The 25,247-nt window shown below is 36.2% G+C and overlaps 1 protein-coding gene across 1 annotated transcript in view; it reads left to right on the forward strand.

The window, feature by feature from the left end:
* Positions 1-25,247, forward strand: part of STRN (striatin, calmodulin binding protein) — an 85,845-nt gene that overhangs the window by 13,540 nt on the left and 47,058 nt on the right. Inside the window, exon 2 of the mRNA XM_004686297.2 lies at positions 17,047-17,150. Coding sequence (XP_004686354.1) covers positions 17,047-17,150 — 104 coding nt within the window. The remainder of the gene's footprint in view (positions 1-17,046; positions 17,151-25,247) is intronic.

Genomic DNA, 25,247 nt, shown 5'->3' on the forward strand with positions numbered 1-25,247 from the left:
AAAAAAAAAAAAAAGTACATTCATAGTCTCTTGCCAGTGTAAGACTACTGACCCTTCACTTTTTTCACTTTTTTAAAAAAGATTTATTTGTATATCCATACAGTAACTGGGGTGCAGGACAGATGTGGGGGGCAGGGAGAATATTCACCAGAGAAAGAATGGGGAGCAGAACAGGCAGATCTATTGAAATACACTGCTGGAGAGGAGCAGTGGGTAAGACAGGAGAGGTCTGCTGCTTTGAGTGTCCAGGGCATGAACTCTAGAACACTATTGCTTCATAGTGTTGCATCCAAGGAAGCCCTGACCATTTACTCTTTAAAATAGGAACTCTTTGTTATCATTCTTAAATAAGCTACAATTATAACACATAGTTTATGATTTCTAGTTTTGATATTTTTAAAATAAAGAACACTGAATGTAAAATGAAAATTTTATGACCTTTTCTCCAGTTTTTTAAAAATATATTTTACATCATTCTTCATTTTTGTACAATGTATGTTTCTTCTCTCAGGTGGTAGTCCCTGGAGAATTTTCACCACCAATTCATGCATGCACCATCACCATAGTCCCTTGTGCTCTCCCTTCCCCTGTTTTGATCCTGCTCCTTTCTGTACAATGTCTCTGATTTATAGTTGCCAGTTAGTTTTGTTTTTTAATTCATTATAACTAATGAATTATTTTATCCTTTATTTCCCCTATATTATTCTTATAAGTGAAACCATCTGATATTTTTCTTTTTCTTTTGACTTATTTTCACTGAGCACAATCCCTTATAGCTCCATCCATGTTGCTGCAAAAGGCATGCATTTTATCTTTTGATCCCCGAGTAATATTTCATTGCATATATCTACCACATCTTCTTGATCAATCATCTAATTTTGGGCATTTGGGTTGTTTCCATATGTTAGCTATTGTAAATAGTGCTGCAGTAAATATAGGGGTATAGGTGTCCTTTTGAATTAATGTTTTTATGTCCTTTGGGTAGATTCCTTCATTGCTGGGTCATACGGAAACTCCATTTTTAATAGTTTGAGGAACTTCCACATAGCCTTCCATAGTGGTTGGACCAATTTGCGTTCCCACCAGCCATGGAGAGTTCCCTTTTTCCCACATCCTCACCAACAGTTGTTGTTGCCTGTTTTTTAAATATGTGCTATTCTCACTGGTGTAAGGTGGTATCTCATTGTAGTTTTGATTTGCATTTTCCTGATTACAAGTGATGTTGAACATCTTTTCATATACCTGTTGGCCATTTGCATTTCCCCTTTGTTTGTTGTCCAATTTTTTAAAAAGATTTATTTATTTATGCATACAGAACTGGGGTTCAGGCCAGAGGTACAGGGATGGTGAGAGGATTCACCAGTGACAGAGTGGGGAGCAGAACGGCCGACTGAGGAAGTACGCTGCTGAGGGGAGCTGGGGGTGAGGAGAGGTCTGCCGTGCCATGAGGGTCATCTCTGGGGCAGGTGGGGATCTAACTCATGCTGACATGGCTTTAGCTTCTTAGTGCTGTGCTTTAACCCACCGCACCACCAGGGAGGGCCCCTGACCAATTTTTTTTTTTAAAGATTTATTTATTTATGCATATAAGTCCTGGGGTGTGGCAGTAGGTGCTGGGATGGGGTATTCACCTGAGACAGAGTGGGGACCAGAACAGGCAGATTGATTGAAACACTCTGCTGAGGGAAGGAGTAGGTAAGAAAGGAGAGGTCTACCGTGTAGGCTGGCCAGGGATCACATTTGTACTGCAGCGGCTGCTGATTGCTTCATAGTGCTTAACCCCTTGTTCCGCCAGGGAGGCCTGTTTTCTCTAATCTTTTTTTAGTCGGTCTCCTTTATTGTCTTGTCTTTCTAAAGTGTTCAATTTAGTCTTCCTCTTCATAGCCATATTTTGATTAGTTTATGCAGTATTTAATTGAATTGTATAATCAAAGTAACAAGTGCAGCTGACATAATAAGCAAGTTGGGGAGGAAATGTCTTTACTTTTGGTAAACTTATACAACTCTACTGTGGGAACCAAAGTATATGGGTACACTATAATGAATAACATACTTTAGTGATGAATATTTAATATGCCTGGGATTTGGGTTTTACAAAGAGACTAGAGAATGCTGGTTAATCCATATGGTTAAGTTAAAAGAGAGATTAGTGGTGAGAACATTTGCTGTGTGTTGATGCTGTCACCTATCTCATACTTTGTATGAGTGTTTGTGAGTCACGTAAAGGTGTTTTTATTTCTCTAAGGTCCACATAGTAGGTATTGCTCAATAAATGATTTTCGGATGAATCACATATTAGGTTGCATTGTTAACTAATGTGTATTAAATGTGTGCTTCTGTATTTATATCCTGTTTTCTAACTTTACTGTGTCCTTCCAGGTTAATCTGGTATCTTAGAAACCTTTGATATTTTAAATATTTGTCATAAATGTAGCAAATATGTAATATATGTTGGTGTAGTATATCTAGTGTATATATCCAGAGGTGTAGTATACCTGTCCCTGTTGCTGCTAGCTAATTCTGTCTCATGACATGCAGTGGAAAGTCTTTTAGAGCAAATAGCATCTGTAGTGTTTTGTAGAGCATTGCCGGGGCTCTGCCAAGTCATTCTGACAGAGCTAATCTCAGGGATGCCATGGGCCTCATAATTGCAGGCTTATGTTAACTGCTGCAAATGGCGCTTGGGCTTTGGTCATTGTGAGTATTGGTTTGTTTTCTTCCTCCTTTGTGTTGTTACATATTGTCTGCCAGGAAATGTCTTTGACATTCTGTCCTGAAATATCTTTAAAACGAACAGGGTCGGGCCCTCCCTGGTGGCGCAGTGGGTTAAGGCACAACACTAAGAAGCTTAAGCCACTTTCGCATGAGTTCGATTCCCTCCTGCCCTGAAGGAGATCCACATGGCACGGCAGACCTCTCCTGACCCGCCCGCTGCTCCCCTCAGCAGTGTACTTTGTTGATCTGCCTGTTCTGCTCCCCACTCTGTCTCTGGTGAAGCCTCTCACCCTCTGCATCTCTGGCCTGTACTTCAGTTCTATATGAATAAGTAAATAAATCTTAAAAAAAAAAAATGAACAGGGTAATGAAAGTTTTACCCATTATATCCCATATCTTCAAATTTTATACACATTTTTGATGTCTTCTAAATGGATAACAAAATTGAATATTTTTTTCTGTGAAGATTAATATTATTTTAAATAAATGCCTAGTTAGCATGATTTTACAATCTACTTGTCCAGTTTTGTTTATGGCTACATTATCAGTGTATTGTGATTTTTAAACTTTTTGAACTCTGCTTCTTTAAATGGTAAATTATAAATGTCTCAATTACCAAGATTTTAGGATGAAAAATTCTTATGTTCTCATTTCTTTATTTTTTTAAAGATTTATTTTATTTATGCATATAAGTGCTGGGTTGCAGGCCAGAGGTGTGGGGGGTGGTGAGAGGATTCACCAGAGACAGACTGGGAAGCAGGATAGACAGATTGATGAAATACACTGCTGAGGTGAGCAGCAGGCCAGACAAGAAAGGTCTGCTGCACCATATGGGTCAGCGCCTTGGCTGGGGATTGAGCTCATGCTGCATTGGCGACTCATAACTTCATAATGATGAAACTTAACCTCCTGTGTCCTCATTGCTAAGTCTGCTTCTTTTCATCAAAAGTGAATGTTGAAGGGGTTATCCCTGGTGGTGCAACAGGTGAAGGTGTAGCACTATGAATCTATCTGCAGCCACTGCAAAATGAGTTCTATCCCCAGCCAGGGAGGTGACACACATGACCCAGCAGACCTCTCCTGTCTTGCCTGTGGCTCCCCTCAGAGGTGCATTTCAGTGGATCTGCTTTTTCTATTCCCCACTCTGTCTCTGATGAATCCTCTCACCCCCTCTTACCCCTGGCCTATAGTCCAGTTCTTGTATGCATAAATAAGTAAATCTTCAAAAAGGTTTTTTTTTTAAATTACAAACTTTTTGTTTTCTAAGTGAATGTTTAAGCTTTTTGGAGCAAAATTTAAGTTACAAGTCATAGACTTCCATCATCACCATTCCCACAGGTTTCTCACCCACACCTGTTTCAAATGTCTTCTTTCATGTCTTTCAAGTCCCGGTACAAGACCAAGGCTGAGAAACAAGTGCAGCTTTTTCACGTGTTTCTCATGCTCCATGTGTCTCCTCTCCAGGTCTCTTTTTTGATCCCCTTCTTATATCCCTTCCTCCCTTCTTCCAGTCTTTGCTACTTTTTCCTTCTTGCTCAGTTCCACCTTTCTTTGGTTGGGGCTGAGAACCTGGAACCTCCCTTTTCCCTGGGGATTACTTATTGCCTCATATCTGGGTGACTAGTAGGGAGAGGCCTTCCTAATATTTCACTTCTCCCTTGACCAAGTTATTCTATTCAATACTGCCTTTTAAGCTTCTGAAAATAGTGATTTGTTCATTTTTTATTTTTGCCATAGTTTTCAAATCTCTCCATGCTTACACTGTTTATATTACCTATTAGGCTATTTATTTATTTATTTATTTATTTTTTTAGGCTATTTATTTTTTTTAAAGAAAAAGTTATTTATTTATGCATATAAGTGCTGGGGGTGGGGGGCAGACCAGAGGCTGGGGGTGGGGTGTAAAGAAGATTCACCAAAGACAGTGGGGAACATAATAGGCAGACTGAGTGAAATTCACTGCTGAGGCCTGTAAGTCATATCTAGTTTTTGTCTTTTTAAAGAATCATTGCTCAAAAGGGTTGTCATTCTGGAATGTCCTTTTATTGCCTTGTAGTATGTATTACTCTTTCAGATATATGTGGCCTTTATTCACATTTAGCTTAAGTCCCATTTCCAAGGTGAAGACGTCTTAATTTTTACTGATTGTTACTTTTTATTTCTTGCTTTGTGCTTGGCATATAAGGTATGCTACCTTATGCTCTTCATTTTTGATGTATCTTAAAATTAATTTCACGACTTTCTGAGCATCTGCTACATACAAGTGACTGTTCTCAGCATTAGGAATATAGCAGTGAATGTTAATAGACAAACCCTGTCCTCTCAGAATTTTAGCAGTTTCCTCTGTATCTTATAAGAAAGGATCTAGCCCCTGTTACTTTATGTGTTAATTTTAAAACTGATTACAAATTTGTATAAGGAGCCCCTTCTTTGTAAACTCTTTTCATTATGTTATTATTGCCCTTGTATGTGATGTTTATATGTACACCTTTATGAAACTTTTAACTGTAGCATCTATAGTTTTTAAAATCTTAACCAGATTTAAAATCTTAATACTGTATACATTTGCTTTGTAAATAATTACTGGTTTGCACATAATTATTTTTAACAATAAAACCAGCCAGTGTGACAGTGAAATGAATTAAGATAGCATTTTCCCAGAACAATATAACACAAGATTTCAATAAAATCTAGCTTTTATTAATTTTATGTATGTTCATATATGTATAGTTGTAGTCCCTTTTTATCTGCAAACAGCAAAGTCAGAAGAGAATTCCATAAACCTTTTACATTAATATCTCAGGGTAGTAGGGTGGGGGTAAAAGGATAGAGCTTTTGGTTATATACATTTATATAATGTTTGCACACTTTTTTCCACATTTTACATTGTATTTAATGAGAAAATTTTTAAAGCATTAAAAAATATAGCTTATTTAACTGCCCCTCTATGAACATTTGGCTAGTTTTATTGTAGATCAGGTCCTTAAGCATACAAACTCAAATGTTTTTGCTTTTCACTGTGTTCTTTTGTCTTTTGATCAAAATATCACAAGAGCACAATAAACTAGCACACTAGGGATGTAGCAAAGCAAGAACAAAACAAAAAAATCTACTTTCTTTAAACCATCATTGAGCTTAAAGATACATATAATGAACTGTATCAGTCTATATCAAAGAAAATGATGACCTACCACTAGACTTATGTGAGAAAAACAAATTCTGTTTGCTATGTCACTGTTAACAGGCTTTACTTAACAGCCAAAAGATAGCCATTTCACTAGAGTTTTAAATTTAAATTTGATAAATAATAATTTATCAAAGAAATATACATTATATATATATAATGTATATATATTAATTTTGAACATCAGTGTTAACACCCAAAGCTAGTAAAGATATTGTTAAACTTGACTCATGTATTGTTGTTGCTAATATTACTAATTAGTCATTGTCAATAAACATAATTGTATGTTGATGTTTGTAATCCCATTGTTGGCACTCTAGTCCAAAGAAGAAACAAAACGTTCATCTAAAAGTTGAAGAACATTATTGACCAGTTAGTTTGTATTAGTGAAAAGTTATAATTTAAATTTAAAACTCTAGTGAAATGGCTATCTTTGGCTGTTAAGTAAAGCCTGTTAACAGTGACATAGCAAACAGAATTTATAAGTCTAGTGATAGGTCATCATTTTCTTTGATATAGACTGATACAGTTCATTATATGTATCTTTAAGCTCAATGATGGTTTAAAGAAAGTAGATTTTTTGTTTTGTTCTTGCTTTGCTACATCCCTAGTGTGCTAGTTTATTGTGCTCTTGTGATATTTTGATCAAAAGACAAAAGAACACAGTGAAAAGCAAAAACATTTGAGTTTGTGTGTTTAAGGACCTGGCAAGAGGGGACTGAGTGAGTCTTCTTTATCAGTGAATAATACACTTTCTTGGAATTATCTTCTCTGACCCCAGCAGGTATACACACCCACACACACACACAAACACATATGTTTAAGGCCCACAATTCACCTGATATGTGAATATATTTAAAAACATAATTTTATTTCATCGTAAATATTTCAAATTCTGGGGTGCTGGGCAAATTGAACCTTATTAACCAAGTACGCTAGTTAATAATAATGACTAATGATAATTTAAAATTTAGGGGAGAGATAAAGATGGTAATGTGAGAGATAAAGATGGTAATGTGAAAACAATAAAATTGACAGTAAGAGTGTCATACAAACTGTTTAATTATTTGGTATAAATTACATTGTCTAAAGGGCCTCCCTGGTGGTACAAGGGTATAAAGCACAGCACTATGAAGCTATCTGCAGCCAGTGCAGCTGGCAAGGTAGCTAACCCACATGGCGCAGCAGACCTCTCTTGTCTCCCCTGCTGCTTCCCTCAGTCTGCCTGTTCTGTTCCCTACTCTTGTCTCTGTTGAATCCTCTCACCTTCCTGCACCTCTGGCCTGTACCTTAGTTCTTATATGTATAAATAAATAAATCTTTAAAATAAATAAATAACATATATATATAACTTACTTTGAATATATACTTAAAACATTAAACAAAATAGTGAGTTTGAGTAACTTTAAATTTTGATTGAAGAAATTTTAATTCCAGTTCTGTAAATAAGTGCAAATAGCAAATACTTCTCTGAACTTCATGCCAATTATTCAGTAAGTGGAAAAGCTGGGATTCAAAACAGGTCTAACTGTATTTGATCTATCTTTAAAAAGGTTTCCTTACCTTCTTTAAATTTTATTTAAATATATTTGATTATACTGTTACATTCCTTTGAATGATAATTTTTTTTCGTTTGAAAAGTTATTCTTCAAATGTACTTTCTAGAGTTGTTAAGCTACTCATTGTTATGTTCATGACCTGCAGATATATGATCATAGATTTTTATTTTCATTTACTTATTCCATATTCTTTGCTTCCCTGTCTCCTCTTTTCCTTTATTGGGAATAAATCCTCTTAAAGAATATGGTTTTCCTTTCTGTTGTTAGCTTGTCAAGGGTGAATGTTTTATGATGACTCTGGCTAGTCTGTAAGTTTCATTTCTGAACTGCTTTTTTAGGATATATATTTATTTTCTTCACTTCCAAATGGCTATAGTCACTTCAGTGCAGCAAGTTTTCTTTTAACTGAAATTATTTTTCTCTTCCCCAACTTTATTCTGAGTCCTTCTGATTTGATCATGGTTTGTTAGTTTGTTGGCCTTAAAAATTCTGCCATCATCTGGGCCCTCCCTGGTGGCACAGCGGGTTAGAGCACAGCACAAAGAAGCTTAAGCCACTTCCACATGAGTTCGATTCCCACCTGCCCGGGAGGTGACAACATGGCGTGGCAGACCTCTCTTAACCCGCCCACTGCTCCCCTCAGCAGTGTACTTTGTCGATCTGCCTATTCTGCTCCCCACTGTCGCTGGTGAATCCTCTCACCCTCCATATCTCTAGCCTGTACCCCAGTTCTGTACGAATAAATAAATAAATCTTTAAAAAAAAATTCTGCCATCATTACCATGCTCATAACCTAAATGAGTAAGAACATAGGTTATTTCAGGAGAATTTAAAAATATTTTTTGTCTGAATATTTGATAATGAAATGCAAGGTACATTTTGATAACTGAATTTAAAAAAAGGGAGAAGAAAGCACCCCTACTTAAATCAGAGGGTTATTTCTAGGGCTGGTGCCATACTAATCAAATAAAAGCAGTCACATGTTAGGTAACTTGCTGACCAAGTTTTCTCTGGAATTTAGAACATAGAGAACATGTGACTATCTCTACCACTACTTTTTATCTTTCTCAAAATATATTTTTCAAGTATTTTGTTTACTGAATTTTTATCATGATCTTGAATTTATCTAATTCCAGACATTTTACATAAAAGCTTATGCCATTTGTCACTAGAGTAAATGATTATGTAAGTCATTGCCATGGTAAGGAAAAATATCCAAAGCACAAAAACCTACCCAAAAAACTTAGATTCTGTTGTTACTAAAGTAATATCGTCATATGCTGAGGGAAACGTATTTTTACTGTCAAAGACAGTATCTTGAGCAATAGTTGCTTATAGTCTTTTCAGAGATAAGAACATAACAAAGGGGAAGATTGTATCTAAATATGAGAGGAGAAAATGGTTTAAGTTTCTTCCTTCCAGTGGTCAGGCTTTGAAATTGAGACATGGCTATCATCACTTTGCTTGTCTGAATACTTAGTATTTGTAATTTTTGTATGTTAGTACCAAAACTTATCTTTGGTAGCAGGACTTATAATTTACACTTTATAGATACTGATGTAGTAGATGAAGGAACTGAGAATTAAAAATTCTTAAAGGTTTTTTGAAACTAAAAAAATATTTTTAGCTTATTTTTTTTACCTGTTTTATCCTTAATTGTCTTAGTTTTCTTCATTTACTATGATTGAAATTTTATCTTTCAAATTAAATACCACTAAATTACTAAAACACTGTATGGTACTTTGGGACTGAACAGTTGGATCTGTTTGTTTATGTAGTTATTGTCCTAAATAGATTTCTAATTTAGTTGGATGCAAAAATCCTGTCTTTATAAACTAATACAAGTGGGAGGTACTTAGTCATTTAATGAGTACTGTTATATGCATGAATGAAGGCTTCTGCCCATAATAGGTTTATAATCTGGTTGGAGATGAAATAAACTTAACACTTGAAAAACTTAACAAGATAAGGAAATAATCATATGATAGGCCCAGTTAAATGAGATTAGTTAAATAAAATGTTTAGTGTCGTGGCTTATACATGTTAAGTATTCCAAAGCATTTACTTTCTTGTCTACTGACTGAACATTCATGTCAGTGTCATAAGGTGGTAGAACTACATAGTTTTTTTAGGCTCAGAGTTTCGACCATGCTGTGGGTAGTAGGCATTCCCCAAAGATGTGATTGAACTGGATGAAAGATGATTAATTTTGTTTACTTATCAAGCGACTCCTAAAAGTAAATAGTCATAAACAAGGAATTTGGAAGAGGATCAAAAAAGCTAGCATGTACTTGCCTGTCAGCTTTTGGCCCTTTTAATAAGACTCCATTCTGATGTGAAGAGCTAGGGTTCTGGGACAGCTCTGTTCCTTGCTATTTAGTGGCCTATTTGCTTTATTTTTGGCCCTCTAACTGTGTCACAGATGGTGTAGATTAGTGGTTCTCCAAGTATTGTCCCAGAATATAGCATTCGTATTACCTTGGTATTTACTAGAAATGCAAATTCTCAGGCCGGGTCCAGATCTGTTTGATCAGCAACTGAGGATAGGCCTTAATTAAGCAGTTGGTATTTTAACAAATCCTCTAGATGATTCTGATGTTAAAGTTAGAGGTAACCAAATGGTGACACTAGCTTTAGGAGAGAGGGTTAAAGTGTTTATCAGAGGTAGAGTTTATAGAAATCACTTAAGATATCAAGTTGATTACTGAAACTTTATTGTGTGCTGTTTTTACATTTGTGTGTGTGTGTGTGTGTGTGAACTTGCATGCAAATTTGAAGTGAGAATCTTAGTTGTTTTCTTTTAGGTTGTTAATAGTGATTGCTTTTATCTTCCCCTAAAAGATGACCAAGAAACAACTAAAAAGTATTCAGTCCAAACTAGTCTTTTGTGAATTTTTCTTTTTCATTAATATGCTTTGCAGTGATTTAAGTCTTGAATTATGAAGTATTACTGATATTTTAGCATTTACTTTCCATGAAAATAGTTCCAGAGTTTTCTTTATGTGATTACCACTAGGTTTAGTTATACAGATATATGGGAGCATGATTGATTACCTATAATTAATTTTTTTTTGGTAGCACTCAAAAGCTATTTTTATTTCTTTAATTTTCTCAATTTTTTGTTAAGATTTCAGTTACATACCTTCATTTCACTTTTGTTCCCAGAACTGAAAGTTAAGGAGAATTGGTTCTGTGAGAATCTTGAGATGGTATTAGCGCAGGCTGAAGTAGGTTTTCTTTAGAAGTTATCAAAACGTATTTTAATGGTGTATGAAGAAGTATACTTATAAAATAAAATGGTAAATAAGTTCATCTCAATTCCAAATTACTGAACAATATTGGAGACCAGAATGTGTGTGTGTGTGTGGTGTGTATACACACAGATACACACATTCTGGTGTGCAGATATATACATATATGTGTATATATATTTGCTCTCACTAGAGATCTTTTTTATTTCAGGAGAAAATCTGTTGATGTGAGGAGGACTTTTAAGGGGCCTTTGGATCTTGTATTTTCTATCAAGTCCTTGTCACTGCTACTCCATCATGATATGTGTGTGCCATGAGTTTTCAGGCAATGGCTCATTCATGGTGTTAGATTATCACATACTTGGTTCATTTGTAAAAATGTTAGCCCTCTTTAGGTGTATAAACTACTCTTGAACCTTTTGATGTAACTTTTCCTCCTTTTTAAAAGTAATAAACTTGGACTGAAATGTCCAAGATGAAGTCTATATAAACTGGTGACCTGTAGAGCCAGATCTTGTGAATAATTTTCATTGAACTATAATAATTTTTTAAATTTCCAATTAAAGGACTTTTATATGTTATAACATGCCTATGGTATGGTATTCAAAAGGCTAAGGGGTGGGATGAGTACATTTAAAGGCTTACTAACTCTTACTCTTCTTCTAGTCACCTAGTAACATTCTTTGAAGCCATTCACTTGTGAGTCATTCCAGAGATATTCCAACACATAAAGTGTAATGATGCAGTATACTTTTTTTTTTATTTTGAAGAAAACCGAGTAGCTGCAAACCATTTGCATTGTTCTATATCTTGCCCCCCCCACTTTTTTTTTTTTAACCTATCTTGGATATCATTTTGCAGTTTATGTAATAACTGCTTGGTATTCCTTTGTATAGATGTAGCCTACTTTCCTTCTTTCTTTTCTCCCTTCTATTCTTCCTTTCAATCTTTTCTTTCCTTCTATTTCCTCTCTTCCTTTTCTCTTTCAATTAAGTAATCTATTTCTGACAACAGTATCCTGCTATGGCAAGAGAATCTTTATCTGAGTTTTAGAGAGTAAGGATTTTACTGGTTACTTTTAGACTTGTTATTTTTAACAGAAGTAATTAGCTTCCTTATAAGAACATGTTTTTAAAGACCTTTTTTGTTTTTAACTTTCTGAATAGTTTTCCAAAGGGGAAAATTATTTGAAGAATAACAGTCTGGATTTCTGGATAGTTATATGTATTTACATAGTTGAAACATTGCAAATTGCCCACCATAGTGACACTGATTTATACCACCACACCCATCATAGAGATGCCTTCTTTTTAACATATCCTTTTAGTGACTTATTGATTAAAAAGTAAAAATCTGGCTACAATTATAATTGGCATTTCTTATACATGTGAGATTGAATGTCATTTTAATATGTATGAGCCTTTTGTTTTTCCTTGATATTTTTTGGTCTATTCAGTCATTGTTTTGTTGTGGGAGGTGTTTTTCCAGATGACTCCATCATTTAGTGAATAATCCTCATTTCCCAGTTACATATAATGCCACCTTTAGTTTTACTAAATTCTTGTATATATTTGGGTTTACTTTTGTACCATAGCTCTGCTCAAGAATCAGTACCATACAAAGTGATTATAGCATTGTAATTCTATAAGTTATATAAATGGTATGTTTTAAAATATTTTAGGACTTTTTTTTAAAGATTTATTTATTCTTACAGAACTGGCGTACAAACCAAAGGCGCAAGAGCAGTCATAGGCTTCACCAGAGATGAAGTGGGGAACAGAACAGGCAGATTGACAAAGTACACTGCTGAGGGGTCAGAGGGCAGGTCAGGAGAGGTCTGCCGCACCATGTGGGTCTCCTCCAGGGTGGGGTATGGAACTCGCACTGGGGTGGCTGCAGCCACCTTGCAGTGCTGCATCCTAACCAGTTGAGCAGCCACCAGGAAGGACCTATTTTAGGACTTTTAAATGTTTGTTTATTCTTATTTTTACTTATGTTCTTTAGAATCATAGACAGTTTTTATAATCATTATTGATATTTTAATTGTGCTTGTGTAATTTTCAAAGGTTAATTTCGGGCATAATAAAATCATTGTAATGCGGTCTTTTTTTTGATTTATTTATTTATGCATACAGAGCTGGGGTATAGGCCAGAGGTGTGGGGATGTGTGTGAGAGGATTCACCAGAGAAAGAGTAGGAAGCAGAACAGACTGAAACACACTGCTGAGGGCTGCAGGTGGCAGGTCAGGAGAGGTCTGCCGTGCCATCTGGGTCACCTCCCTCTGGAGGAATCAAACTCATGCTGCAGTGACTTTGGAGAGCTTCATAGTGATGCCCTTTAACCTGTTGTGCTCTAGGGAGGGTCCATTAGTTTGCTTTTTTTGATTTTCCAGGTAATTAGCTCATCATTTCCGAATAATTTCTTTCCACTTTTGTACTTTTAAATTTCTTTCTTGAATAATAACATTGGTCATCTCCTCAGGACCAATATTAAATATTGGTGGTGAAAAATAAAATCCTTTTTTGTTTATAGTGATCAGTATTTCTAGGGTTTCTCCATTTATTCATGAAGCTGGCCTTTGAATTGTTTGTATCTTAAAGAAGCTGGTATGTTTGTTTCAAAATTAAAAATATATATATATTTTACATCATTGTTCATTTTTGTAAAATAGTGACTCAGGTATAGTCACTATTAAAAAAAAATTGAAGACTTTTTATTGAAAAGTTGTCAGTACAGTACAAAAAATTTTTTTCTGACCCTTTTGTGGGCAAGTTTCCTATTAGCCTAAGGACCGCAAGTCAGATACTTGAATGTTTTATTCCCTATAAATAAGTTCTATCTATGTAACCACATATCAAAGTCAGGAACTGAACACATTTCTAGCATACAATCTTCAGGCCATTTTAAGTTTTACCAGTTTTTCAATAATGCCCGTTTATAGCCAATTCCAAAACAGAATCATGCATTGTATTTATTTTCTCACTTCTTTTTAGTCTCTCTCAACCTAAAACAGTGTTTCTTTGACTTTAATGACTTTTTGAAGATTACACAAAAGTTAATGCAAAATCTCTCTCAATTTGAGTTTGCCTGATGTTTCCTTTTCATTGATTACAGGTTAAATATCGTTGGCAGAAATATCACAGGGGTATATCATGATTACCTTCTTTTGTATGCTTTTTTCCAGGAACCTTAATTTTCTTTGAAAGCTTTCTCTGGTTCTTCTGTTTTTATTGAATATTTGCCCAATTCAGTGTGTGAATCGGTTGGAGGATAGAATAAGAAAGCAAAAGTTCTGAGAATCTAAGGAGTTAAGTAGATTAGGGAATGTGTTACAAAAAAGACTTTCTGGACTTATAGACTGAACTTTCAGAATCATCCAGCACAACTATGGCAGTAATGCAAACTACAGGTAGGAAGAAATTGTTAATTGAGTTTATATACTTTTAATCATACTCATTAAATTATCATGTTTATTAAGGGCATTTTGGAGAGAAAGTAGAATTCGGTTTCAAAGACCATTTGGCCAAGCAAGTGGTCTTTCAGTTGACAAAACTCATTTTTTTCAGCTTTCAATTATATATGGTTATTATTTTTATATTAATTAATGATCTCATTGCAAAATATATGATTTCAAAGGGTTTTATGATCACTAGGTATATATACTGTAGATAATTTGATACTGCTTCCTCTATATACAATTGAGTCATTTTAAATTATTTGTAGTTATTTTAATTATATAAATGTAATCCTTTTTAAAAGATTACTTTGTGCATATAGAATTGGGGTATGGGCCAGAGGTGTAGGGGTGGTGAGAGTATTCACTATACACAGTGGGGAGCAGAACAGGTGGATAGATTGAAATACACTGCTGAGGGGAGCAGCGGGCAAGACAGGAGAGGTCTGCTGCGCCATGTGGGTCACCTCTGGGCAGGGGATTGAACTCAAACTGAAGCAGCTGCAGATAACTCACAATGCTGTGTCCTAACCCATTGCGCCACCAGAGAGGGCCAAATATAATCATTTTAATTGCAGTTGTAAATTTGAAGAGCTCCTTGAAATGAGAACAAAAACATAATAGTACCTACATCTTCAAAATTATAAGAAGTTTGCTTAGTTGAATTTCATGTTCATTTTGGTACTGAGTAAGTAGGACTGAGTATCACTAAAATAGAGAAGTAAATTTAATGGCTTACTTGCTTGAATAATCCATGTTTATTTAGGGAGGCAGTAAGGTCTTTATTGAATGTTCATTCTTGTTTCACTTAAATGGAAAGTACTGTGGAAATAAAAATAACATTGTTTTCTGAGTTAATATCATAGAAATAGGGGGAAGACAAGTAGAAAGGTATTATTTTAGTCCTAATGTGTTTTCCATTATACTGGAGAGCAAGTATATATTGATAGACTCTGTTTTACTCTCAACAAGAGTTTTTAGTTTGTTTCATATTAAAGTGTAGATTTTTCTCTTAGTAATTCTTTGGAAGGACAAGGAACCTATGGAGGTCCAATGTCTCTAATTTTCCAGCTTTCACTTTTTTTCCTGCATATTAATTCTTAAAAGAGGTTGGAGGTTGGGCCCTCCCTGGTGACACAGCGGGCAAAAGCACAGCACTAAGAAGCTAAAGGCACTTCCGCATGAGTTCGATTCCCACCTGCCCCGAGGAGATCCACATGGTGCGAGGAGATCCACATGGTGGGAGGAGATCCACATGGTGCGGCAGACCTCTCCTGACCCACCCGCTGCTCCCCTCTCTGTCTCTGGTGAATCCTCTCACCCTCCACATCTCTGGCCTGTACCCCAGTTCCACATGAATAAATAAATAAATCTTAAAAAAAAAAAAAGAGGCTGGAGGTAAAAGTAGGGGATTAAAAATACAACTATTGGCCCTCCCTGGTGGCGCAGCGGGTTAAAGCACAGCACTGAGAATCTGAAGCCACTTCCGCATGAGTTCAATTCCCGCCTGCCCCGGAGGAGACCACATGGCGAGCCAGACCTCTCCTGACCCGCCCGCTGCTTCCCTCAGCAGTGTACTTCGTCCATCTGCCTGTTCTGCTCCCCACTCTGTCTCTGGTGAAGCCTCTCACCGCCCCTGAGCCTCTGGCCTGTACCCCAGTTCTGTATGCACAAATAAATAAATAAATCTTTAAAAAAAAAATACAACTATTTATGTATTGTAGGGGAGGTACAGGATAAAGTCTGTGTAACAGGGCAAGGAGAGAGGGGGAACCCTAAGCCCCCAAACCTGACTGCTCTAAATAGGGCATCCGCTGCATCAATACAAGACATATAAGACTTTAATGAAAATACTTTAATACAGTGAGTATACAACATAGAAGATAAAGAATATAATTTTTAAATCAAACACCTGAAGTTACCCATCCCCTCATGGGCAAAAGTCCACCCACAAGGGATTGGTCCCAAGCAAGCCTGGAAAGCCCATTGCAAGCCTAAAGCAACTTCTGGCTGGGACCCATAGAAAAGTGTCAGAAATGGCCAGACAAGTCTGGGAAGAAAAGAGCACAATCAAAATCAATATAAACACTGCCATAGTCAACCTCCCCATGGGTCTGTCTCTCCACACATCTGCTTCAACCAGCACAGGGCCAAGAACCAAGCATGGCTTCTTCATCACGTGCTCTCTGCTCAGCTCCACCCTCCTTCTGGGTGGGGCAGGGAACCTGGCACTTCCCCTTTTCCTGGGGACCTGTTATATCTGGACAAAGAATTCATCATAAAATTGTAATAATGATGAAGCTATAGGAACTCTTAATTTTCAATCATATTAGTAGAAAATATTCAGTGAGTATTAGAAAAAATATTCAATAATATTGAAGGTAATGTTTTCTTAAACATTGGAGTAATTTTCCTGTCATTCCTAAGTCAAATTCCGATTTTCCTCCTTTCCTCATCTTCATTCTATAAAGAGAAAACCCCTCAATACCTTAAAAAGCAAACACTTGAACAAAGGTGTACTATATACTCTATAATATTCTGCATTTATGTTGGTTGTTTTTTATAGACTACATTATTTTGCATTTATATTGGTTGTTTTTATATCTATAATTGGTTGTTTTAAAGAAGATTTGAACTAAATGTTGTAGGATCCATAGTTTGAAGTAAAATGTGTAGAGATGTCCTTTCTTAGAAAAAATATTAAGTTAAGCCTTTCTATTTGGCTGTCAGTATTTTTACATACTTACATATTTTGTGAGAGATATACAAAGGAAATATGTTTGCATCTAATTGTCTTATCTCCTAAAGAGTCCTTTTTCAACAGAGATTAAAAAAAAATTGCCTACTCTAACCTGTGCATTATCTTTCTTTTCCCTATTTAGGCCCAGATTGCCTTTCTTCAAGGGGAACGGAAAGGTCAAGAAAATTTGAAGAAAGATCTTGTAAGGAGGATCAAAATGCTGGAGTATGCTCTTAAACAGGAAAGGTAATTCAGTAACATTGAAGATAACGTTTTCTTAAATATTGGAATAATTTTTCTGCTACTCCTAAGCCAAATTCTGATTTTAATACTTTACATTTTCAATTCAGGAAGTAGTATCTATAATAAATGTTTAGAAAGGGTTAAAAATTAGTTTTATTATGAAATATGGGCTCTCCCTGGTGGTGTAGCGGGTTAAAGCACAGCACTAAGAAACACAACACTAAGAAACTACCACAGCTACAGCTGCACGGGTTTGATCCCCAGCCAGGGGGGTGACCCACATGGTGTGGCAGACATCTCATGACCCGCCTGCTGCTCCCCTCAGCACATCTGCCTATTCTCCCCACTCTGTCTCTGGTGAATCCTCTCATGCTCCCATACCTCTGGCCTGTATCCCAGTTCTGTATGTATAAGTAAATAAATCTTTTTGTAATAAGTATTTTAAAAAAATTAGTTTTACTATGAAAATTTTTAAATAATGACCAATACACTGACTTGTATGATTTTTAAAATTTTAGTACCTTCTGTCCTGTCCTTTCTTAAGAATTAGGTACTTTCTGAAATCTCGGTATTGGTTTTTTCAATTAAGAATTTTTTTTTTTTTTCAAATTAAGACAACATTGGCTTACAACCCTGTATATGATTCAGGTGTAATTCAATATTGGTTTCTTCATGGAATTGATGCCAGTTTTATAGTTTTAGTGAAGGAAATTTCTACAGTGCTTACTCCCCTTACCTATTATCTATTATTATTCCATTTGATTTATTTTCCATAGAAAAGAATTGTTCTCACAGACAGTTGACAGATTAACTCTTTCTTGAGCTCAGATATTTATATTGCTTCCTAAGTTGATCATCTATTTTACTAGTTTCTAAGATACTGAAATTGGTTTACAAATAAAGAATGGTAGGTCATTAATGAGAGTTATATTTTTATGAGTTAATAACATTTTTTTATTTTTTTAAAGATTTATTTATTTATGCATACAGAACTGGGGTACAGGCCAAAAGTGCAGGGTCAGTGAAATGATTCACTAGTGATAGAGCAGGGAGCAGAACAGGAATATTGACTAAGCACACTGCTGAGGGGAGCAGCTGGCAGCACCGTGTGGGTCAGCTCCCTGGTCAGGAAATAAACTCATGCTGCAGTGGCTGGTGACAGCTTGATAGCACTGTGACTGATCCTTGTGCCTCCAGGGAAGCTCAGAAAACACTTAAAAATATGTAATTGGGAATATTTGAGAATTTAGGCTCTGTAATTTTAGGCATAATGATAAGAGCGAGGAAGAAAAACTAATAACAGCACTGAACTGTTAACTACTGTGTATCAGGACCTGCAACTTAAAAACTAATTTGGGTAGAATTGCAAAACTACAGTAAAACTGTAATTCATATCCCCCAGGTCTGTCTGGGGGATCCTTTATTCTTCCCCTGTATATTATACTATTCATGTAGGCATGATATATTGGTTGAAAATATACCAATACTAAAGTAATCAAGAATTGTGTATGTGTATCCCTTCAAATTAAACATTAAGTTATCCAACTTAAGTACTAAGTATCAACATCATAATCCTTGTTTCCTTAAGGACTTGGAGAGTTGTAAATAAATAGATTTATAGCAAAAAATGTACAGTGCAATTTTATAAGTGCTTTGGGAGACGCTTGTACAGTTGCAAACAAGTTCAAAGTCTATACCAAGCACAAAGAAGGGAGTGGTCATTTATCTGGAAAGTGGAAGTATGCTTCTAATTAGAGGGTGTGAGACCTGAACTACATCATAAAGAACCAGATGTTTGCTAGAGAGGCAAGATTCAGGAAAAAGGGAATGGAAATGGAAGTATGCATGGAAGGCAGAGTGTTGTAAGTTGAAAAAAAATAATATTAGAGCTGGGCAAGAGCCAAATCATAGAGAACCTAACCGAGGAATTGTAATTTTTACCTATTAACAGGGAACATTACAAGTTTGAAAAAACTTTTATTTTAAAATAATTTCAAATTAAAGAAATGTCATGAACTATAAACCTTTTATCTATATTTACCTTTTATCTATATTTTACCATTACTTCCCATGCTAACTTTCTATATGTTTATACATATTTTTCCTTCTGAATCATTTACTTAGTTCAGGTATTATGCTTCTTTGCCCTTAATCTCTTGATGTATATTTTTGAAGAGCAAGGACATTCTCATATAATTATATATAGCTCATTATCAAATTAAAGAAATTTCATTTTAATATAGCTGTGTTATATGAAATAACCAATATTGATATAATCCAATTAAAACTGTTGTAACATTTCCCCCACCAAATGTGCCAATAGTAATCACTGTAATGAGCCTTTTTGGTGGCCTAGGAATTACGTGTCCGTGCTATCACCACTGTGGCCTTGTTACAGGGCACCCCAATGTGAATTGGGTTGCCTGTCTGTGGGTTTTGCCATCCGCCGCATCAAGACAAAATATATAAAACTTTAATGGAAAGGGACTTTAATACAGTAAATGTACAATATGGAACACAAAGAATGTAACTTCTAAATCAAACACCTGAAGCTACACATCCCCTTGTGGGCAAAAGTCAACCCAAAAGGGATTGGCCCACAGCAAGGCCTGAAAGCCCCCAAAAAACTAAAGCACCTTCTGGCCGGGACCCATGGAAAAGGGTCAGAAATGGCCAGACAAGTCTGGGAGGAAAAGAGCAAATCAAAATCAGTATAAATACTGCCATAGTCACCTCCCTACAGGTATCTCACCCACATCTGCCTTAACCAGTCCAGGGTCAGGAGACAAGCACGGTTTCTTCCTTACATGCTTGCTGCTCCATGTGGCTTCCTCAGGTCTCCTTCTTGTTCTCCATTCAGCTTCCTTCTCTTCTTCTCTTCTGATTCCTTCTCTTCTCTCTTTTTTCTCTGCTCACCTCCACCCTCCTTCTGGGTAGGGCAGGGAACCTGGAACTTCCCCTTTTCCTAGGGACTACCCTATTACAGCCTGAGGTCACTTTCCTGCCATGGAGCTGACCCATATATGGCACAGCAGACATCTTCTGTCTCTCCTGCTGCTCCCTTTAGCAGTGTATTTCAGTAAATCCATTTGTTCTGCTCCCCACTCTGTTTCTTGTAAAGCCTCTCACCCCCTCCCACACCTCATGCCCATACTCCAATTCTTCTACACAATAAATAAACAAATAAATAATTGCCATTGTATTTTTTGTAGTCAAATCCAATCTAAGAATACTTAGTTAAGAGGGTTTTAGCATAGAATAATATGGAATAGATTTTTAGATAGGTCATCCTGACTTTAAATATTGGGAGGGGGCTAGTAAGACCTTTTAATAGAAACAGGATTATAATATATCATTCAGTATAAGCAGTAATAACATAGTAGCGGCTGGAATAGAGAAGGCATTAACTAGAGAACTTTAAATAAAATTCATGATTATAAGTAGGAAGTAAGGAATGGTTTCCAGGCTTCTGACTTGAGGCATAGCATGAATTACAAGTGAGAATTTTGGAAGTTGTCAAAGGAATGAAAGAATTAGAGCATGAAAGGCAACTGTAGAAGTGGGGAGCACTCGTGACATTGTTGTTACAGGGCAACCCGATGTGAACTGGGTTGCCTGTCTGTGGGTCCTCACCCGTGTGCTTAAGATTCAATTGTACTGCGGACACACACATAAAGGGTCAATAATGGGTTTATTTACAATACGAAAGGGAAAGGAACAACCCAGGGAAAGAGAGAGATGAGAGACCAGCGGTGAACCACCAGGCCAAGAGCCCGCTGGAGCCCACATATTCAGTCTTATACCAACCCGGCTGCTCAGCTCCACCCTCTGGTCCCTGAGTGCTTCCCATTGGTATTGGTGGGGTTTGTAGTTCCAGTATCTAGGGTGGGGGTGGAGTCCATGAAACTTGTATCTTTTACAACTTGAGTTATATACTTAAGAATCCTCAGTATTGGTAATGAAGTTACAGAAGTAGTTCACAGCAAGTATTGTGGGAAGAGATAAGAGAACCAACAGGAGCCATAGGAGATGTTTGAGAAAAAGGCCAAGGCAGAAGAGCCCACAAAGGAGTAGTTGAGAAGGAAGGAGAGAGCAGTGTATTGGATGCACACTACAGAAGGTGGGAGTTTGACAATTGCAGATGCCACGCAGACTACAAATAAATTGTGTACTGAAAATAGTCATGTGGTTTGCCAGTTAGGAGCTTGTATGTATTCTTGCCAAAACAGCTTCAGTGAGGTAACAGGAACATAAAACAGATCACAGGGCGTTGAGTGTGAGAAGGAATAGATAAAGTGGAAGAGTCCCCCCACCCCAGCCCCACCACCAGTAGTTTGGCTTTGAAAAACAGAAGAGATAAAGAACAGGCTGAGTCTAGGGAATTTATTTTTTTGCTAATGAGATTCTTGGGGGGGGGGATTGTTCTTGATTTTTTTATCTTTTGATATCCTGGAATGATTGGAATTCATTGCTAATATAAAGGCACTGTTTACATATAATAAAGAATATAAAAGCATTTCTTTGTGAATTAGAGCTCTATAACATTTCAGTTCTTTTTACTCTGAAGCTGTTTTTTTAATGCCTTAAACTAGGATTTTAAAATATTTCATATTTATTGAAAATTTGAAACTAATAGCTTTTCATATACACCCCCAGAGTAGTTTTTGTTAGTCTTGCTTCATTTAGATCTATTTTTGAGCAAAAAAAAATTCTTGTTCTTTAATCTCTGAGCAAACACTTAAGTAAGGATGTTGGTTTTGAAATGCTGTGTTATAGACTTTATGAGTTGTCCCACTTACGAAGGTTAAAAATTAAGTAAAACCAAATCTTTAACAATACAGAAAGATTTCTTACCTAGCAATGGATTTATCATAGCATTCCTTAAAAATTACAAAATGAGCAGATTTGCATATAATTTTCCAGGAATGAATAGTTTATAATCTGAGGTTTATTCAAAAACGTTCATACTGATGAGTCTCAATAAGATGTAAAATATAATTCTGAGAAATTTCTTCCATTCCCCCCTCACCAGCCACCCATTTCTCTCTCTTATCTACACTACTGTAGTAATTCTCGTCCTTGGCTCTGATATTTCTATATTCTAATTCACCTTCTATGTCTATAGAATTCCGTTCTAAAATACAGATGTTCTATACCTGATTTATAGTAACTGACAGATTTCAGAGATCTTATTAAAACCTTACAGTCAAACCCCTTTCTAGATACAACACATATACACACAGCTGTCTTTTGACATTTTGACATGCTGTTCATTTTTTCTACTCTTTTAAAGGTGTACCTCCCAACAGAAAAACCTTTTCTTTAACCCTTTAGTATGATTAGAAAACTACTATTTTCAGTTTCAGATAAAATCTTTTGCTTAACTACCTTTTCGGTATCTCTGCTAGTCACTACCTGTGATAGAATTAAGTCATTTCTTGTCTGAATAACTATATAAACTATATAACTATGTGTGTGTGTGTTCCTATATACCGCTCATCACAGTGTTCCATAATTATTTACATTTTTGTCTCTTATATTTATGTGCCTCTACATTTAACTGACTACAAGCTGCAGGTTATTCTCAGCATCTAGTACAGTGCCTGGCATGTGTTAAGAATTCAATAACAATTCATTGAATTTAAATGAATTATCTTTAGCATAAGCATTTACTCATTTTTAAAGATTTTATTTGTTTATGCATAGAAGAACTATAGGCCATAGTGGAGGGTGAGAAGTTTCACCAGGGTCAGAGAGCAGAACAGGTGGATCCACTGTAATAACAGTGCAGCAGGGGAGACAGGAGAGGTCCGCTGTGCCAAGTGTGGGTTAACTCCCTGACTGGGGATGGAACTCAGACCATCCTGTGTGCCTTTTTGGTGATAGCACTAAGACTTACACTCTACATTACCAGGGGGCCCTAGAATCAGCATTTAAAGCATGGTAAGGATGCTATGTATATTCCTTGTACATTGCATTAAGTAATAATCGACATTGAAACAAGGCTGTAATGGGACTATGTTTGTTAGAAAGTTTTTTTTTAATTGTATATGTATTTAAATATTTTATTTTTGCCTTTATAGAAAACTACAGTGACATAAATATCAAATCCCATTGCTTATGAATATAACATTTTCTAGTCCTACTTTGTTTTTTTTTTGTTTTGTTTTTTGTTTTTTTTTTAAAGATTTATTTATTTATTCATACAGAACTGGGGTACAGGCCAGAGATGCGGAGGGTGAGAGGCTTCACCAGAGACAGAGTGGGGAGCAGAACAGGCAGATCGACGAAGTACACTGCTGAGGGGAGCAGCGGGCGGGCCAGGAGAGGTCTGCCACGCCATGTGGTCACCTCCCGGGCAGGCGGGGATCGAACTCATGCGGAAGTGGCTTTAGTCTCTCAGTTCAGTGCTTTAACCCGCTGCGCCACCAGGGAGGGCCAGTACTTTATGTTTTTTTAAAATTGAGATATTATTGGGGTATACTTACCAGTCATTACCACCATAGTGTACCCACCACCAACTTGCCCATATTCCACTACTATAAACATTGTGCTTCCTTCCTTTGTACTTTCCCCTCCCTTCCCTGCTGATATATTTTTTTAAAGAGATTTATTTATTTATGCATACAGAACTGAGTACAGGTCAGAGGTGCAGGGGTGGTGAGAGTATTCACCAGAGACAGAGCGGGGAGTGGAATAGGCAGATCAGCTAAGTACACTGCTGAGGAAAGCAGTGGTTGAGACAGAAGTTTGCTGCGTCATGTGGGTCACCTCCCTGACTGGGCATTAAACGCTTGCTGAAGCATCTGCAGCTAGCTTCATAGTGCTGTGCTTTAACCAGTTGCACCATCTAGGAGGGCCTAATATTTTCTCTTTCCTAATATTTTCTCTTTCTCTGTCTGACTTATATTACTTAGAATTATCTTTGCACATTCCATCAGGTTTTTATGCTCTTTTTCCATCCAGTAAGGCCAGTTTGGAGGCCTGTCAACTTTTGAGTTGTTAGATATAAAGCTACTTATTTATCTTAGATTTGTTTAGATGACTAGGTAACAAGACTGAGGAATAACATTGGTTATTGAAATTAGTCTGAGTTTTCTATTAGAATTTATTTTCTGTTAGAATTCATTTTCATCAACTATGTTTTCCTAGGAAATTTTACATTTCCTCTAACTTCATATTTATGTAAGTCTTCAAACTAAACTCCTTTTTATACGTAACAAAAAAGAAAAGTTGGTAACAGAGAGATGAAGTGGAAACAATATGTGAAACAATATGGCTGGGAAGGTCTTTTAGTCTGTTGGCTTCAAAAGGAACGTTAAGGTAGGATTGTGAGTAAATTATTTTTTCAACAAACTTAATGTAGTTGAGAGATCTTACTTAACACATCTTGTGGTTAACATAGCATTACTTTACTTATTAGCTTTTGTCTAATCATAGTATGTTATTACTTTGTTAAATTTATCTTATTTTTTCTTTTTAAAATTCATTTTTTACATCATTCTTCATTTCGTACATTTTTTAATCTCAGTTGTAATACCTGTGGACGACCCACTACCAGTTCACCCATGTGCCACCACCATTGTTCTTTGTGCTCTTGCCACCCCTGATTTGGTCCTATTCCCATCTCAGCCCTGTTAAATATTATCTTGACAGACTACATCTGCTTTTTTGTAAGCTCTGTTGCATTTTTTCCTAGCACCACTAGAAAGCACTATAGAGAAGTGCTTGGAAATGCTTTTCTTTTTATATAAATATCAATACAAATTAACTCCATAGAATTTCATTGCAACTTTGATTCTGTCCCCAGGCCAGTTACTTTCAGTTGCAGCTTTGACTTTTTGGACATAATGTTACTTATGGTAGAGGAAGTTAGGCTACTGGAAAATCTGAGATTGACAATATACTAAAATGGACGAGGAAATGTAGTCTGATGATGAAATCCTTGTGTTTAAGAGAAGCACTGCAAATAGAGAAAAAGATGTTCTAGGTAATTTGGAATAAATGTATTTATGAAAAATATTTTTAAAAGAAATGTGTAAATGTAGTTAATTAATCAAATAACAAAACAGTCTGCCTTCTCAGTTCACTAATTTTTCT

This window comes from Condylura cristata, unplaced genomic scaffold (genome assembly GCF_000260355.1).
Source record: "Condylura cristata isolate star-nosed mole 26May11 unplaced genomic scaffold, ConCri1.0 scaffold00020, whole genome shotgun sequence".
Classification (NCBI taxonomy): domain Eukaryota; kingdom Metazoa; phylum Chordata; class Mammalia; order Eulipotyphla; family Talpidae; genus Condylura; species Condylura cristata.